At 43.6% G+C, this 19,550-nt stretch overlaps 1 protein-coding gene across 3 annotated transcripts in view; it reads right to left on the minus strand.

Moving 5' to 3' along the window:
- The window catches only part of ALDH3A2 (aldehyde dehydrogenase 3 family member A2), a 62,108-nt gene that overhangs the window by 40,831 nt on the left and 1,727 nt on the right, over positions 1 to 19,550 (minus strand). For all 3 annotated transcript variants that reach the window (XM_075589600.1, XM_075589598.1, XM_075589599.1), the window contains one exon: positions 792 to 961. In XM_075589600.1, coding sequence (XP_075445715.1) covers positions 792 to 944 — 153 coding nt within the window. In that variant the 5' untranslated portion in view covers positions 945 to 961. The remainder of the gene's footprint in view (positions 1 to 791; positions 962 to 19,550) is intronic.

The following is a 19,550-nucleotide window of genomic DNA, read 5'->3' on the forward strand; positions in this document are numbered from 1 at the left end:
GTCTGAGAGAGTCTGAGAGATTGAATGTCTGAGAGAGTGAGTGTGTCTGAGAGAGCGAGTGTGTGAGAGAGTGAGTGTGTGAGAGAGTGTGTGTCTGAGAGAGTGAGTGTGTGTCTGACAGAGTGAGTGTGTGTGTGTGTCTGAGAGAGTGAGTGAGTGCCTGAGTGAGTGTGTGTCTGAGAGAGTGAACGTGTGTCTGAGAGAGTGAGAGAGTGTGCCTGAGAGAGACACCAACTGTGCACTGCAACTGTTAGGTATGTATATACACCTTTGTTTTTACTTTGGGCGCCGCGGAAAAATCATGATTGCCTTGGGGAGCCTTGAACCGAAAAAGTTTGGGAACCACTGGTATAGAAGATATACAAAATGATAATAAAAAAACAAGCAATTTTTCTTATAGAAGTTAGATGAAGTGACGTACGTCATTTAACACGTAGGGGTGTGTCTTGAGAAGCCTCCCGCTGGTATTGCACATAGTTTCAATAAAGCTTTCTACTCTTTTATCCAACATCTTAAAGCGGATCCATTTATCTATGGTGCATTTAAATCCCTATGTTACGCCAGTTTTCCACTTGCAGAATAAGTTATATTGAATTCATATTTTAGGCCAAGTTGTGATTCATTGAATAGCAAAGGACATATAAAAAAAATGCAGGAACACAGGACTCCAGAAAACATATGTTCCATACAATTACCACTACAAGGTCCCAGCCTAAAAATGTGCACTGTCTAGCAATGGTAAAAGCTTTGATATAAAATAATAATAATAATTAAAGGTGGAAAATAAAAACCTTGTTTAAGTCTGCTTTCAGTGCTGCCTTGATGTCTGCTTCTTTATCAGTCATCATTCTCTTCAAAGCCTGAAGTTGCTGGAATCGGAAATCTAAGGAGCGGGTCTTTCCAGTGGCGTATGCCTGCCTTGCTTTCTCCACAATTTGCTTCATTTTAGTGATTTGTAAGGCTGTTAGAAGGATAAACAAAAAGTTAGGAAAAGCATGTGGTTATTTTTTCAAAATCAAAGAATACCCTGACTTTGAAGCAGGTGAAACTGACAAGTGTCAGCAAACTGAACTGGATAGCTCAGGCCAGGTGCAAAAATGTAAGTAAGGCTGTAAGTGCACTGCATGCGTTACCAACTCTTTATAAATCATGAAACATAATTTTACAAAACCTAGATTTTGTTGGCAAGTTCTTGGAAATACATTGCAACACCATAGCACACCCACACAACTTTGAAATGTAGAAGCTTCTTTTTATTTTTTTCAATCAAACGTTTACCCTGATAACTACTGACTGATTTCATAATAATAATGGGGAAGGAAGGAAATATTGCCTTTGTTATGGCACTGATCATTGAAGTATGGGGAACCTGGTCCAAGACAAATTTTCAGCTTGCACTACACAATTTGTTTTTATCTGCTTTAATATTACAAATAAGATTGCAATCTTTTGGGAGCAATGCATGGCACGATTCAAGATGGCCACCAGAGGTTAAAGCTCTGCAACCCCGCAGCAGCGTGAGGCTAGAGCCTCCAAAAAAAGCACAGGGGGATTCTAAGAACAGTACGGGGAGACTCCGGAATGCCTCTGCTATGTCCCGCGGCAAAAAGAAACCGCAGGAAGGGGACGTAGCGCTCTTCTTTCAGAAGTGCCCCTTGAAAAAACAAAGAAGGCGGACGGATCGTAGCAGAAAGAGGAATGCTAAGGTCCAAAGTCAGACCGGGAGCATGATTGCAGACCCTTCTCCAGGAAGGAAAATCATACGTACATTACCAGAATAATAGCAAGGCTATCCAAGCACACAAAATGTGTATAAATAATGCAATGTGTTAGTACTGTGTGAGATCAATTTATGACCTAAAGTGTTTTTGAAGTGCATTTAATAAATAGCACCAACGTACAATTATGTTGTGATAAAAAAGTGAATTATACCAACAATGTGTGTGTGTATATATATATACATATAACTTAACTCAGTATTATGGTTTAGCCTATCCCATAGCCTCTCTTGCATTCCCAGTAAAATCAACCCCACACTGACGAGACCCATCAAGGTCGAAACAGCTGTCTGTGGGTGGTTTTCTGGGTATGCACCTTAACCCTGGCTGTGCTCAAAGCTGTGACCATGCAGCAAGCTTAAGCCTATAGGGAACCATGTTAAAAATGGTTATTGAGGCAAAAAGTGACACTGTGTGCTCATTTGCATGTCATTTCCCAGAATCCCTTGCTGCAGTGGAAGTTCTGTATGCTGGGTGATAATGGGGAAAGGCGGGGTTGCAGACCTGCCTAAGACATGCAGATGAGCACACAGCTATATTTACATATATATATATATATATATATATACACACACAAAAAATTCTTAACAACTTCCCTTTGGGGACATATGAGGGTCCGCTGCTTGTTCGAAAGGAGATGTCAGGGCATCACCATCTAGTAGTAAGTGGGAAACATAAACGAAACCGCAGGACCTCTCATAGTATAGTAAATATATAAAATGTATTGGTATAAAAAAAATGGTAAGATATGCACGTACAAAAAATTTAGACAATATAAAGCATGTTAGGTATAGTAACCCAGATTCCGGATACTCCATGAATTAAAATCCCTCCACAAAAGGCAGTCTCAGCCTCGTGATCCTCCGACTTGTATCGGAATTTCAGCCTGTCACAAGCATCCCTCTAGGATTCTGCAACGATGATCCTTAACTGAAGACTGTGTCCTCTGTCATTCAGCATCGTGACCGGGAACCCGGTACTGTGCGGTCTGCAGGAGTCCCCTCACATTGGCGTCTCTCTAGAAGTCGTTCATAGCGATCCTCCCTCCTTCAGTTGGCTCCTTCAGTCACTCCCGTTCAGGCCGGCATCCTCCAATAGAACTAAATCCCGATCAGCTGGCTTAGTGACGTCACCAGCACACAAGGTATCTGTGTCCTCAGCTGTTGGATTTGCTGCCAAAAGCAGAAATCGTCTCTGTGCAGGGGGAGGCGCTTAGCGTATCTCAAACACAGAAAGGTGTAGTCCAATCTCTGCAAACACTGTGTAATCACGGAATATTGGGCTCTTTGAGAACAGCAAATATGCTTCAGTGCAATAATATGCTCATGTACTTTAATCCAATGCATAAATAACCAACACCAATATGAGTGTGCTCAAAAAAATGTGCAAAATACATAAATGTGCAGCTAGATACATTTGAAACAAATAGATGAATAGCAAGGCTATCCAAGCATACAAGAGGTCCTGCACTTTTATGTTTCCCACTTACTAGATGGTGATGCCTCAATACCTCCTTTTGAATCAGTAGTGGACTCACATATCCCCAAAGGGACTTGTTTAAGAATGTTTTCTATACAGTATATATACACACACACACACACACACATTGTGGGTATAATTCATTTTTCACTTTTCTATCACAACATACAGTAATTGTACGTTAGTGTTATTTATTAAATGTACTTCAAAAACACTCTAGGTCATAAATTGATCTCACACAGTGATAACACATTCTATTATTTGTACACTTTTTGTGCGCTTGGAGTATCCGGAATTTGGGTTACTATACCTAACATGCTTTATATTATCTACATTTTTGTACGTGCATCTCTTACCATTTTTTTTATACCAATACATTTTATATACAATACCAGAAGTAGTACAGAAAGTGATTAGTGACTTGAAGGAGACATTGCAGCAGTCTCAGAAAGATTTACCACACTAGAAACCAGATTGAAGGATCTATCAGAGAAGCAGATAGAATTAATGAAAGAAGTGGGAATATTTAAGCAGCAAGTTCAGTCACTGAGATGGACAAGAGGAAGCAGAAAATCGCTCCTGGTGGAACAACATTAGTATCAGAGGTATTCCAGAGGCAGTAACCCCGGATAAAGTGAGACCCTACACATTACGCCTCTTTCAAACCTTGATACGTACCCTCACACCATAAAAAGCTCAACTGGATAGAATCCACCAAGCTTTGAGGCCCACACAAGGCAGATGCCCCAGAGACATAATATTAAGGGCACATCATTACACAACAAAAGAACAAATCGTGAACGCTACATGAAAGCTGCAGAAATTACATTAGAAGAGACAAACCGTCAAACATTTAATGATATAGCCCCTGAAATACTAGACAGAGAGAAGTTAAAGAAATTCCGACAACCCTGCGCAATCATTAGATAAGGTATAGATGGGACTTTCCATTTCCACTACATGCCACACACAAGGAAGCCAGCATGAGAGACATGGACAAGGGCCCAGCTTTCTAAAACAACTGGGTCTGGGACCGGCTAAGGAGACGCAGAACGACCGACCCCCCAAAATAAAGAAGAAAACGGTAACTCCAAGAGCCCTATGCCACTGAGACTATTGAGGATCCCTCTCAGACTACACACAAGCCTACAGCACAAAGGAGAGACTTAACTTTTAAGTAAGACCAAAGAAAATAACTGGCCATTTTAAATGGATGCAGACGAAAGCCACGTGAACGATCTCTGGAATGCTGACACCAGGCAAAGTGATGGCTCTGGATATATGTATATAGGGTTGTATGTTGTAAAGTTGCCCTTACTCATTGAAATAATAAACAAGATGACCGTTAAAGTTAAAAAAAAAAAATGAAAAATAAAAAGATATTGTTGCATAAATAGCCCAGACATGAGAGGCACACTGACAAAGCTAAAATCTGTACCATTATAGACCTGGCCTCTTAGAATTTACACTTTAAGCAGGGAGGAGCTTATCTCTAATGCCCCTAGCTAGTGGAGTGTATGAAGTTCAGGCACTGTCAGATATTCAGGAATACTCCAAGAAAATCATGGACATAAACCCCCCACCCATTTTTTTGGTACCCCTTTAGTTTCCCCTCTCCTTCAGTTACAGGAACTGAGGTACAAGGCATCCAAGCAAGCCACATACGTAAGCATATTGTACATACTGTGCAGTAGGGAATATAAAGAAAAGCAAAACACATGCAAGCTTCTAGAAATTGAACCCTACTCTTCTTAAATGTAAGTGGAATGAACTCCCCAACTTAGAGCAAGTGGGGGTTAGGGGAAGGAGGGTACCTCCAAAACAATAAAAAAAAATTATGAGAGAACCGTTTGGTTGGTGCATGGAGTAATGAACCCCATCACTAGAAGAAACACCTTCTACTCCTCCTCCCACCAACGATATTCTAGAATTGATTTTATATTCTTAAGCCAAGACCTGATCACTTCCATTAAAGGAACAGAGGCAGACAATAGAACGTGGTCAGACCACACCCGTGCGACACTTAAGATATATGGACTGACGGAGAAAACTTCAAGAACTAAATGACAGGATACCCAATATCAGAGATGAAGTCCAAGGAGCACTAAAGGACTATTTAATGCTAAACAATTCGGAACAGGTCTCCCAAATTACCCTATGGCCGGCTCATGAAGCTGTAATAAGGGGACAGCTAATAAAGATAGCATCATATGGAAAGAAATGTAAATTAGAACAAGTGGAACAACTAAACTCCAGATTGCAAACAAAAGAAACAAAATGTCCAACCCCAATGAATACACAACAGCACAAATAGATATCACCAGGATAACTTACTGTAGGAGCTGTCTATTAGAACAAATAGAAAAAGGCATGAACTGTACACAACAATTATATTAAGATAAAAGGAATAAGGCAGGCATATAACCGCCCAGGAAGCTGCGTAAAAAAAAAATGTACTAGTCAAAGTATTTATCCCATAAATAAAGACTAGAGGGGGCATATTAATTCATAATCCGGAGGAAATAAGCGAGGAGTTCAACTACTACTCACAACTGTACAACCTTGGTAGTGGAGACACAGTTCAACATAGAGAAGTTCGAATAATTCAATATTTAGAGAAATAACAGTTTCCGGTACTAGATACGCAACGGGCAAAAACTTAAGAACACCCAATAACTTATGAAGAGATAGCTCAAGTTATTAAGACCTTAAAAACATCTAAAGCCCAGGTCCTGACATTTTCACCAACTTTAATTCCAAATCTGTCAAAATGTTTTTTTTTTTTGTTTTTTTTTTTGTTTTTTTTTTGTTTTTTTTTTAAACTTAATTTTTATTTAAAAAATTTAGGGAGAGGGGGGAATGAAGAAAATAAAAAATGGGGGGGAAGGAAGGGTACAAAAAATAGAGATGGGAGAAAGTACACATTCATTTACAATTTTACCTAACAAGACTTCTTAAAATATTCTATCACACATTTAATATAAATATCCAATTTTTTTTTTTATTACAACAAAATTAAGTGGGTATTAATTTCTGGTTGATTTTCACTCAGAATCCAAGGCTATCCCAAACAATCAATCAATCTGTCAAAATGTTTAATGAATTACTTTAAAAAAAAAAAGGTACTCAACCTCCCCAAAAAATGCTATCTGCAACGATCTCAAACATATCAAAGGATGGAAAGGACCCCTCCCTTTGCCAGTTATAGGCCAAATTCCTTGACTAACTCAGACATTAAAATCTTCGCCGAAAAGGTGGCCACAAGACTGAATACAGTGCTAGGATCATTGATACACCCAGATCTTTCGTCCACGAAAGGCAGGCAGCTGACAATGTACGTAGGATAACAGACATTCGTAACTGAAACATGCAGAGTACCCCTACTGTGAATTTAGGCCTAGATGCTAAGAAGGCTTTTAATATGGTTAGTTTGCCATTCATATTCCAGGTCCTTAATAAAACAGGACTAAGCACTAACTTCCTAGCAGACATTCATGCCCTCTATATCAGTTTGAATGGGACTGCCAGGGACCCCCGCTGGGCCATTAGTCTGTCTGCAGAAATGTCACAGAAATGTTGCAGCATTACTGGGAGATTTCTCCAGATTTTCCAATGCAAGTGTTCGAATACTCATGGCTGCATCTGTAGCTCCCCTACAGCAATGGCCAGAGCATCAGGTTCTCTCTCCAAAACAATTCCAATTAAAAAATGGAACACGGCAAGGGTACCAAATTTCACCGCTTCTATTCGCTTTCGTAATTGAGGCTTTGGCTTCCACGATTAGATTTAATAAAATGATTAATGATAAGAGGTCAAGGAATACAAAATGTCACTGTTTGATGATATACTATCACTGACAAACACTGAGGCTTCCCTAATAAAACTTTTTAGGGAAATGGAGACATTCTGTGAACAATCCAACTTTAGAAGTGAATAGCGCGAAGTCAAGAGGCACTAGGGCTTCATATAGATATACTGAAACTGAAGAAACAAAACACACACACACACAATTTAAAATAAACTGGGAGGAGAGTAAAGTATTTAGGGGTACACATTATAAATAAATCTGAAAATCTCTATACACACAATTTACCCCCCTTAATTAAAAAAAATCAAACAAGATTTATCTACATGGGCCCCCTTGCCCATATTGTGGGCTGGGAAAATTGTATCCGTAAAAATGAATGTATTGTCCAGAATTCTATACCTATTCCAGGTGCTCCTGGTCTCAGTAACAATGTTTGTACTTAAACACCTACAAAAGGTCACTGTCACGTTTCATATGGAATGTTAGGAAACCGCGAATAAAACTACAACCATGATAAAACCTTTAACAATGGGAGGCCTAGCACTTATATTATATTATATAATATATATATATTATCTATATATATATTATAGAGCAGCAAGGCTAAGCTTCCTAATATACTAGTCACTACCCAAGGGTCATAGAACATGGGTAGATATTGAAGTAGACGAATCACTAACAACACATCCTCACTGTTATGGGTAGCAAAAATGAAAACGAATCAATTATATCGCTCATAACCAGCGATATCGCATCACTAGATGTTTGCGATAAAATGTGTAAAATGAACACTCTCTTCAATCCCGTCCCCACTCACACCATTATTCGGAAATCCTGAATTCCCAGCAGGAGAACATTTGAGGGCATTGCCCAGCTGGAGAAATGTGGGTATTGTTTGATGTAAAGATTTTTTGGGGAGGGAAAAGCAGTGAAATCGGTTCAAGATTTTCATGAGCAACATGTCCCCCACAAGCTTTAATTTATCAATATCTTTAAGGCATTTAGTTACCTCATTGAACACAGAAAAACAGACGAGTACACCGTTATCAATATTTGAATCACTTTATTTAGAAGCCAAAAATAATAAAGAGACGGTCCGTCTTTTTTACTACAAAAGTCTAGAGGAAGATAGATTGGACACACCTAGTCTAGTGACTCAGTGGGCGAGAAACCTAGGGGGTAAGATACAATAGGGCCGCGGTGCGGCTTCCGCGAGGCATTAAAATTAAATGCCGGGGGATCGAGTGAGGCCTCTGCAACGCTATTACTTACCTTGACTCGTGTCACTCGTGTCCATGGCAAAGCAGGGTCATGTGACGTGACATCACACGCATCAAATGACACCGCGGGTCACGTGACCCTGCGATGTCATGTGCCATGGCGTCACATGACCCAGCGACGTCATTTGACACTGCATCAAGATAAAGAAGGGTTTTGCGAGCAACAGTGGAGGGAAGGCAGGAGGGCACAGCTGCAAAAGTTTGCGCTCCCCTGTAATAGAGAAAGAAGACTGGGAAGATATGTTTGAAAGAACAGCCAAATCCTCCATTAATTTAATTAATCAGTTTAGGCAGCGAACCTTAAAGTTCTTCATAGGTGGCACCTCACACCCTATAGACTCCATTGTGATAATAGATGTACATATCTACATACAGTATATAGTGGTTAAGTCCCAAGATACAAGATTAATGGAAAAGGAAAAGAGGATTAATTAGAAGTGCAACAGGTATATATAGACATACCATCGGACCTTTGGGTATACTTTACTTACAACGAAGACCTATTGAAAATCTTGACAGCCCTACAAGATAATAATACATATACTTTCAGCTACAAAATGTGCTATAGCCAAGAGTTGGCAACAAACTGAGGTTCCCTTCTAAAACAAGTATAAAACAAAATCTGGGACATTATGTTAATGGTAAAGCTACCACGTATGCTTAAAGCTGCAGTTCAAGCAATATCCTGCATGTGTGTTTTTTTTAATAAATCAGTTCTGTAGTAAGAAAAAAATACTTTTAGCATTTTCTGTTTTAAAAAAAACTACTTTGAAAGACCAATTTTCTTGTATTTTATTTTAACAAGCATGCTTGTTCCTATAGCAACGATTTACATTCCCCATATTTAAAGATGTCGCCAAACTTTGCCGATCAATAGACGGAGAACGAATTGACCGGCAGCTATGCAGTTTTTTAGGTAAGTAGAGATTGCCCAGATTAAACTATTGAAGTTAAAAAATAAATAAATAAAATAAAAAACCGGGAGACTGAACTGCAGCTTTAAAGAATCCCACGCACACGTTCAGAAAATATGGGAACCATGAGCAGTTTGTATTGATGGGAGACAAAACCCAAGGACAACACCTTGGAATAGGTTGTTTCCGCCGGACTAATATAGCGAGAGACAAGAAATGGAAGTAAAGGAGCAAAGAATTTAACAGACAATATCCCAATGTCCAGGTGGGATTTACTGGGCCCAGAACTGACATTTAATTATGTAAGGAAGCCTCATTGTACTTGCTTTTCCCACCGCCACAATTCTCTCCCCCCTTTTTTTTCTTTTGTAACCCCCTACTCAACCCAAAACCCTTTTAAAGTAAATTTTGAAGAAAAAAAATAAAGTTGGAACAAAAAACAAAAAAGACGATTGCAAGCCTTTACTATGAAAAATCCACATTGTGTACAGATGGACTAGATGAAAAATTATAATTGTTTCATGCTATAATGTCATGTTCGGCGACAGATGAGTTTGGGATCCCAAAATCCACAATCTATCTCTGTCGCCGAACTCTCGCGAGACGAGACAAACTTCTACGTGACGCGGAAGTACTCGGAGAGACCGGCTGCCGGGCGTGAGAGGCATGGGACGCTGAGATTACATCACATGAACTGTGGGATTTCCCTCAATACGCATTGCCGTTGGATATATTGTGAGTGCAATGTGCATACTTTTGTTTTTAACATTATATTAAACAGGTTACGCTATGGTACTTATGCTTTGCTGTCTCCCCATATTTTCACTCCTGAGCTGATACCTATGGGAAGAGATGTAAGCCCAGCAGCTATTGAAGCCAGCTCTCTCCACGACATCATACGGATTGGACCAGGAACCCTCAGAAGTGATACCTGAAATTCTCTTTTCTGACTGACAAAAAAAGTTTTTCTGGAAGTGTGGACCATCACAGCAGGAATTTCTTTATACCAATACATATTACACTATGATTCTCTTTCTCCTTTTTTCCCTTGCGCTATAGGTTTGTTTCTTTGGATGTTTGCCTGTTTTCTCTCTGGGTGAGGGATCCGAACCAAGCTGCAGGGAAATTATAATTGATCAGTTATATAAAGTGTATTTGTTTGAGCACAGTTGTTTTTTTCCCCCTTTTTTTAGATATCTTCAAAAAAGATTGGACATACTTTTAGAAAGGACAGGTATACAGGTATATACTAAATAAGAAAACATGGGAAGGGTGTTGATTCCGGGAGTAATCTGATTGCCATATTTGGAGTCAGGGAGGACTTTATTTTCCCCCTTATGAGATGAGATATGATTAGATCATATTTTACTACGGTTTTTTGTTTGCCTTCCTCTGGATCAATATACTGTAAGTACAAATATAGGATAAACTGTCTGTCATCTAAATTTAGCATAGGTTGAATTTGATGGACGTAGGTCTTTTTTCAACATCATCAACTATGTAACTATGTATTAACCCAGCGGTGCTCAAACTGGGGGGCGGAAGATTCTTCTGGGGGGACGCAGGCGTTTGCAGAGGTCCCGCTCTCTTCCCCATGGCATTAAATTAAATGCCTGCAACACAACTTACCATGATTCAGCCGGCTCTAGGACACGTGACCATTGCAACGCGGGGTCATGCGACATCACGGTTGCCACGGTAACGTGACATCACATGACACCGCGGTAAGGAGGGGGGCGGCCAACGGAGGAAAGCCAGCAGGGGGGGCGCCGCAAAAAAAAGTTTGCACGCCCCTGTATTAACCAGTCAATATGCTCTACTCCGGCTTGCACATAAATATTCTATGTATTGCCTTTAAGCTGCCAAACGTGAAAAATCTTATAGGCTTTTTTGTTTTAATAAATCAGCTCTGTAGTATTAGTAAATACTGTTTCTTTTTTTTTAACCCTTAATGCCATTTTTAATGATTTAATGTACTGATCATCCTTTGATTGCTACAGCAAACATTTAGAATGTCATATCCACTTCCTCTTCTGAAACAGGCTCTCACACCAGGGGTGCGCAAACTGGGGGGCGTGCCCAAGACTTTGGGGGGGGGGCGGCAGTTACATAGACCCGTGCTGAGAGCGTGAGGCCTCTGTAAACTTACTTACCCGGTACCAGTCACGCATCTCCATGGCAACACGGCGTCAAATGGCGCCCGTTGCTATGGATATGTGACGTCAGATGACGTCGCGGGTCACCTGACGTCACATAACCCCGCCGCGTCATTTGACGCCACAGAGGTAAGGGGGAGGGGAGGGCGCAACCCAGGAGGAGAGCAGGCAGGGTGGCACAGCGCACGAAGTTTGCGCACCCGTCTCACACACTTTTTAAAGCTTTGCCCACTGGCAACAAAGTATCACAAACAGTTCTGTTGCTGTGTTCTGAACAGTAGACTATTGCTCTGAAAGCTGTAACAATAATGGGTTGCACTTAGTAATATAATGTTACTTTGCAGCTGCAGCATATCACAGATTGCAGCACAAAGTTAGAAGGCGACCATTATATTAGGCACACAACATTTTTGGCAGATTTATAACAGGTGCACCAAAAGATTGCCAGTTTAGGAAAGAATGTACAATTATACATTATCACATGCTTTACATATAAAAACTCGAAGGGGGGGGGCTGTATTGCTGCTTTAACAGGTGTCATGAGCATTAGTGGAACAAGAGCATAAGCAAACCTCATTCTATTTACTTCAATGAGAAGAAATGGCAGATGTTTTGAAAAGTTGCCAAATGCCTGTAAGTTGAGGCCTCGTTCAGGGTGTCAGAGGCAGGAGTTGGAGGGAGGGCGTTCGGGAGGGAGGGCGGCAGTCTGCTGGGCGATGTGTGTTCATCCTCCCAGCAGACTTTTTCAGGAGTTGAGGAGGCGGGGAGGGGGCGGGGCTACAGACGGCAGGTTAGGGATCCAAGTTGCAGTCTTGAAATCATTCTCAAGAATGATTTCATTGGCTGCCTAGGGGCTGGGACCCGCTGCGCCCGGTGGCGCGGGGTCCGCGTGTGCGCAACCCACTATTGCTGTTTAGCCTCACGATCCGGTCCCAGTCCCTCCTCACTGCCAACTGACTACGTATTGTGACGCGTCAGCCAGCAGGGGATACCAGAGAATTGTGTTCCCGTGCGGCGACGCGTCACATGGTACGCGAGTCAGCCAATGGGGAGGAGGGGAGGGAAGGAGCTAGATGGTAGGCGCCTTGGACGGGGAGCAGGGAAGGAGCTGCTGGTTAAAGTGTGTGTGTGTGTATATGTATGTATGTGTGTGTATGTATGTGTATATGTATGTGTGTGTGTATGTATGTGTGTGTATGTATGTGTGTGGGGGGTGGACGGCACCACGATCAGATCCCGCCCCCCTCCCACTCCAACCCCCCTCCCGCTCCGGCTCCCGGCTCCCTACAGACCGCATATCGCGGTCTGTGTCTGTCAGCGCCCCGCCTGTCTGCAGTGACTGAGGGAGCGGGGCCTTAGCCTAGGTCCCAGTGACGCTGCTGCAGCTTCAAAAAACTAAATTTTTGTTTATTGAACCTGTAGCCAGCGTCAACTCCCTACTTCGGAGACAGTGCAGCTGCTACCCTGACAACCACAGTTCACTTTAAATACATTGTATCCCACGGCCGCACGCACGTCAGCACACCCTCCCTCCGAAGCCTGCACCCTGAACAAGGCCTTAGAAGCAGGTAAATACTTCCCACTGCACCAGATACTGCAAGCATTTAAATGTCTTGGTTTGCATAATAGCCTATTATTGTTGGTTACAGCAGTAATGCACGTGACATACATAGCACTTCAACATAAAAGTAGACATTAGGAAAAAGGAGTCCCTGCTTCAAAAAGCTTACAATCTGAGGCCCGTAATAGAGTAGACGCGCTTGCTACGCCGTGCACGGCACTTATAATTGGCTGTGGTTAGCCAGTCGTTCTGTGCTAGGGGCGCGCACAAGGGAGTGAGCGTGGAGCCAGCTGATTGGGGGGGAAGACTCAGAAAAAAATATTTTCGTGCCGCTACCGCTCAGAGTCTGCAATGTATGTATGTGTATATATATGTGTGTATATATATATATATATATATATATATATATATATATATATATTTATCAAAGTTGCACATGTTATGTTCATAAGTTGTTTTTTTTTAATAAATTATTACCTTTCAAACAATTTATACACACACACACACACGTGAGCGTCGCTCACAGCACAGACCCGTACACACAAAAAGTGTGCGTCACGTGCACGAGCGTTCGCACACGCGCGCACCAACTATAAAACAAGCCTAAGTGTTTGGTTGTATGTCTATCTTAATATATAAAATGAAAGGTTGGTACTAGCTGCGGTGAATGTGATTGGTCCGTGGCCACCCCGACTGTCATTGCCCAAGAGGTACGCCCCACTGTGACACACACCGCCCACACGACTGTCATTGGCCAAAACTTACACTGACATCACTGACACACACCTACTTCACTGTCACACACTTGCACTGACAGCATACCCCCAAAGAAGCCCTGCAGAGTACTTGGTAAGTTCATCTCACACACACACACACACACACACACACACACACACACACACACACACACACACACACCTCCCTCCCGGCACTCACTTCCCTCCCTCCCGGCGGGGGGACAGGCAGTGGCCAGGCAGCCTCCGGAAGGACCCTCTTCCTCCTGCAGCTGCTCCCACCAGATGTCGCTCTCTCTTTCCTCAGGCTAGGCCTCACCTCCCTCCCCAGCGCTCACTCACCTCCCACTGCCCCCCCCCCCCCTCCTGTCTTCTGTCCCCCCCCTCCTGTCCACTGTCCCCCCCCCTCCTATCCACTGCCCCCCCCCTCCCTCCCTCCTGTCCCCCCCCTCCCTCCTGTCCACTTTCCACCCCCTCCTGTCCACTGTCCCTCCTTCCCTCTGGGGGGTGGGAGAGGGGGAGCACACAAATAGGGGGGAGAGGAGGGAGCAGGAAATTTAACTCACGGGCAACGCCGGGTCTCTCAGCTGTATGTAATGTAGACATTGTCTCCACATTATGAAGTACCCATGTAATGGTATTATGTTGATAAGAAAGTCCATTGCTCAGATCAAGTATCAGTGCATCTTTCTGCAGAATACATAGATCATTAGATGGATAAATAGAAAATATACAGGGTACTAGTAGAAGAATTTTTGCTTTCCTAGGAGTGGCAACAATTCTGCAAAACAATATGCAAATTGTAAAGCATACACTGTGCCATCTGATATATTTATTTAAAACAGACTTTGTGAATAATACTAAAATTACATGGGAGTTTATCTATTTACTAAATCTGTACATTGACTGCTTAATATAGAGAACATTGCCTAGACATGTTTATTCTTATGCAGCCAACTCTTCACTCACGTTTCTTAATTGTATGAGATACCAATGCTTTTATGTATCTAAACACAGAAGTGACATGGTGGGTGGAGTCTTCAGCATGCTAGCAATTGAAATTGGCATATGCATAAAATCACCTAAGGGTCAATTGTTTATACCATTCAGTGCGTGCTTTATAGAAATACACAGGGCCAGCTGGGATCTTTGTGGAGCTCGGTGCAAGGACCTATGCGGGACCTCAGCTGTTACCTCTACATGCTGCCGGTGAAGGTATCATCTGGCAGCATCTCCTCTCCTCCCGACATCTCCCTCCTGCATGGTCCCGTCATTATGGCTCTGCAATGTCAAATGGTGTCGCGTTGCCATGACAGTTGGACATCACGGGACATAGTGGCGCCCTGGGGTGTCACGTTGTCATGGCTCCTTGATGCCACATGGTGTCCCATAGTCACGGCAACAGGACACCATTTGACATCACAGAGCCATAATGACACGAACATGCAGGAGATGCCACTAGAGAAGGTACGAGAGTTACAGAGTCCCCGCGCTCTCCCCACACAATCAGTTAATTGTTGTGGGTAGAGCGCGGGGCCTCTGTAACCACGGGACTCGGTGCACAGGCACCGATGGCAACATCATCACGCCGACCCTGTTACATCATGTCTTAGGCACGGGCCATGGTGCCTTTGCACGTGCAGAGGCTGTGGGAAAACGGGTGCTTTCCCCGGCCATGGTCGACAGGCCGTAGGGGAAAGCCGTAGGGGACGTTCCTAGGGGCGCCGTCCTAGGGGCGTCACTGAGCTGGTGAACCGCTCACGTGACCGGCAAACTTCACATTCTATACAACTCAATGTGCTGTTTATTCCATAACGTGACTACAACACTCATTGCTATATGTTTACAGTACTAGGTTGGCTATCCCTAGAGCCCAGATGCAAGGTATATTTTTGTCATACTGTTTAAATTCTTTCCGGGCAGGTTACAAAATGACCTGAACAAATTTGTCGCCTCTAATGTACACAGCACTTAAAACCTAAGATCTGCCTCCAGAAGACTGCTTACGGTTCCAAAGTTCAATAAAGAAACTGGTCGTTCTTCCTTCCCTTAACGAGCAACTAACTTCTGGATCAATTAATCCATTAACACCACCTGTTTAAGATCTTTTAAAAAAATGTTGGCTGTTTCATATATTATTAGTTACAAACATGTTTAAAATATTAATGTTATGACAATATTCTGTACCCATGACATACTGTACCTGAAAACGAGAGGTAACGCTCTATGTATTTTCAGCTAATTAAACCGTTCTTTTTTTTTTATTATTTTATTTAATACATTTATTTGGGATGAGCTTGGATTGTAAATACCTGCTGGAGTTTCCCTTTTCAATTTCTGTTGTGGGGTGAAGTTTTTGATAGTTTGCACAAAATAAAAGGTGCAGTCCTTGTAGCTCAATTAAAAAAAAATTTGGTGAGAGGAAAGGAATATTTTTTTCTTATACTACTTGAACTCTGGATCCCTCATAGATGATCCACGGTGCCGAAATCAAAAAATACTTGTGTCCACCGGGCAAAAATATAAAAATGAACAGCGGATTCACTTCAGTGGATCAACCGGTTCAGGTACATAAAAAATACGGGACTGTTGCTTTAACAAGTATTATATTCTCCCAAAATTGGGTACCCAATCATCAACGGCTTCCCACATAAACAACCCAACAAGAAGTACATTGTCACTAGCAAGAGTAAAGAGGCTCTTAATATTGTGGCGATAGGAGGCAATAAAAGCTCTCTTCCATTACTAAATTTGTGCTAGAGGTGAAAGATTTTATTTCCCAAGATGTAAGACAGGGTCTCATCATAGTCTCCTTTTAATATGCCATAAAATTGTCTTCACCATACTGGGGGAAATGTTTAGACCTATGCATTTGAATGTGGCTGAACTCTTCTCCAGCACGGAAAAGGACAGCTTCACAGCATACTGACTCAGGCCTCAGCGAGAAGGGGTGTTATTGAGTTTCTTAGTAGAGGCTGATCACAGGTAGTTGGTCATTATTTTTTTAAAGGTTTCTAGGATATTATGTAAAGCAGGCGTGCTCAACTCCAGTCCTCGAGGGCCGCAAACAGGCCAGGTTTTCAGGATATCCCTACTTCAGCACAGATGGCTTAATTAGTGGCTCAGTATGACTGAGCCATTAATTGAGGCAGCTGTGCAGAAGTAGGGATATCCTGAAAACCTGGCCTGTTTGCGGCCCTCCAGGACTGGAGTTGTGCAGGCCTGATGTAAAGGTTGCAATACCTCTTAATGGTACCAGCACTAGGTTTTTATAGGCGAGATTGGAGGATGTGCTTGATTTTTTTTCTTCTATGGAGTAAAAATACGCCTTTAATTTTTTTAGCATGGCTATATATATATATACACACACACACACACATCTACATTAAGATGGACGGTCCACCGCGGGAGAGACCACACGCTTGCACCCCCATGGAGGCAGACCTGTCAGTCACCACTCTGCTCTCAGAGATCACATCCCACAATGTTGAGTAGCGCTAGGCATTGTGGGACACGATCTCGGAGAGCAGAGCAGCAACTGACAGCTGTCACTGTGGGGGCAGCACAATCTCTGTTCTCCACAAAATTAAGCCCCATGCGTACAAATGTGTAGTGGTGTTCCCCTGGGACACCCCCCCCCCCCCTTGTACCTCCGCTGCGGGGGGGAATCGCGGGTGCTGTCAGGGACGAGCGGAAGACCCACCGGCATTTCTGGAGGGTGGGGGCCGAGCAGGGAGCGCTCCGGTGGCTCCGCAGCGGCCTGACTGTACAGGGCGCCGCCATGTTGTCCCTCGCGCATGCGCAGTGACAGCGCACGCAGCACTAGCCAACCAGGGAAGGCTCTTGGAAGGGACTACATGTCCCATGAGCCTCAGGAGCACACCACATGACGCCAGGGAGCCTATGGGGCTACAGTATCTCCCTGCTCTGGGAGATTGATACATTTCGCGCGCTGAGCCCACGAGTGAGTCAGGACCAGGAAGCGCTAGGGGTAGGTGAGTGCAGGGGTCTGTGACCCACTGCATTAGCCAACAGCCCCTAGGCCCAAGTTAGGTCCTGAGCCATATATCAGCTTGTTGTGCTACAGGGACAGGCCCTAGGTAGGGACTCTGCCCCATTATCTGTTTGGTAGTCAGGGACACAGTGCGACGCAGCGCAGCCCTGCAAGGTGGGTTCTGGAATCAGAACGTCACCAAGGACACAGAGACTTACGGTGATATTATCCATGCCGGAATTCACCCCATTCAGTGGCAGATGACGACGTCGGACCGGACGGAATCCCTGTCGTAGTCTGCGGAACCCGGGTGCAGGAGCCCAGGCAGGTATCGTTCTACAAGTGCACCAACACTGTACAGCAACGCAAGGATCACGCCTAAAGGGTGGGGGTATCACTTGGGGACACTTACGTGGTAGAGTGGCCAAGGGCCCTGAACAGTACTTTCAACACGGTGGTGGGTCACTGCAGACGTGCAGGGGGGGGTGTGTGTGTGTGTGTGTGTGTGTGTGTGTGTGTGTGTGTGTGTGTGTGTGTGTGTGTGTGTGTGTGTGTGTGTGTGTGTGTGTGTGTGTGTGTGTGTGTGTGTGTGTGTGTGTGTGTGTGTGTGTGTGTGTGTGTGCGTGCGTGTGTGTATATATATATGTAAAACCCTTGTGCAATATAAAAGTGATTGACATATCCTATATGCAGATTCAGTAAAGGTTATTCTTGTTTATTCATATTGTGTTATCTGGTTGTGTCCTATGAGGGGCCCCTCCCGCTCTGTCGGGATCCCTCCCAAGTGGACACCACGAGATATTGTGAATATATATATATATGTACCCCAGGCTCTCTATGCAGAGGCTTAGGCTCCTGAGGGCCACACAGGTAAATACAACATTAGTAACTTCTGTGTTCATGAGGAAACAGTTTTACATATGCATGGTGATAATTTAGAGGGGCCTCAGGCATACACATTTGCTAAAGAGGGTGGTGAGGGTGTATGTTACTTAACACACACTTGTAGGGTAGGGTGACCAGATTTAGAAACCTAAAAACCGTGACACATTAAAAAAAAATTCTAAAACAAATGACATAACCAACTGCGTCCCTCCCCATTATGTCTCTCCGTACACACACACACACCATCCCTCCATTCTCTCTCCCCATCCCGCCATTCTCTCCCCCCCATCCCGTGTCTCTCTCCTCCCCATTCCGTGTCTCTTTCACAACATTCTGTGTTTCTCACCCCATTATGTCTCTCTCACCCCATTCGGTTTGTGTCTCTTCACATTGTCTCACCCCGTTCTGTCTCTCTCACCCCATTCTCTGTGTGGCTCTCACCCCATTCTCTGTGTGGCTCTCACCCCATTCTGTGTGTCTTACCCCATTCTCTGTGTCTCCCTCTCACCACATTCTGTGTGACTGTCTCTCACCACATTCTGTGTCTATGTCTTCACATTTTGTCTCTCTCTCTCTCACATCCCATTCTGTGTGTCTCTGTTTCCTCATGATGTGTTTCTACAGACAGTCCCTGTCACTGGGAGGGGTGGGGGAATCCATTGTGGGTATTGGCAGCAGATACTGGAGGTTATCACTGTCTTCCATGTCTTGCTCTGCTGGTGCTCTTCTGCAGCTGGCTGCGCCCCCACACTCCTCTGCAGCCACAGCAAGACTCGGATTCTGCTCTCTTCCCTGCTGGCCCCGTCTGCAGCAACAGACCTGCCCCCACTCTCCACCGGCATCCTCCGCTCTTCAGCTTTGAAAACCGGAACAGGTGGCAAAAAACGGGACATTTTAAATTGTCAGATCACCAGGACAGACCTAAAAAAACAGGGACTGTCCCTGCTGAATCGGGGCGTCT

This window comes from Ascaphus truei, chromosome 3 (assembly GCF_040206685.1).
Source record: "Ascaphus truei isolate aAscTru1 chromosome 3, aAscTru1.hap1, whole genome shotgun sequence".
Lineage (NCBI taxonomy): Eukaryota > Metazoa > Chordata > Amphibia > Anura > Ascaphidae > Ascaphus > Ascaphus truei.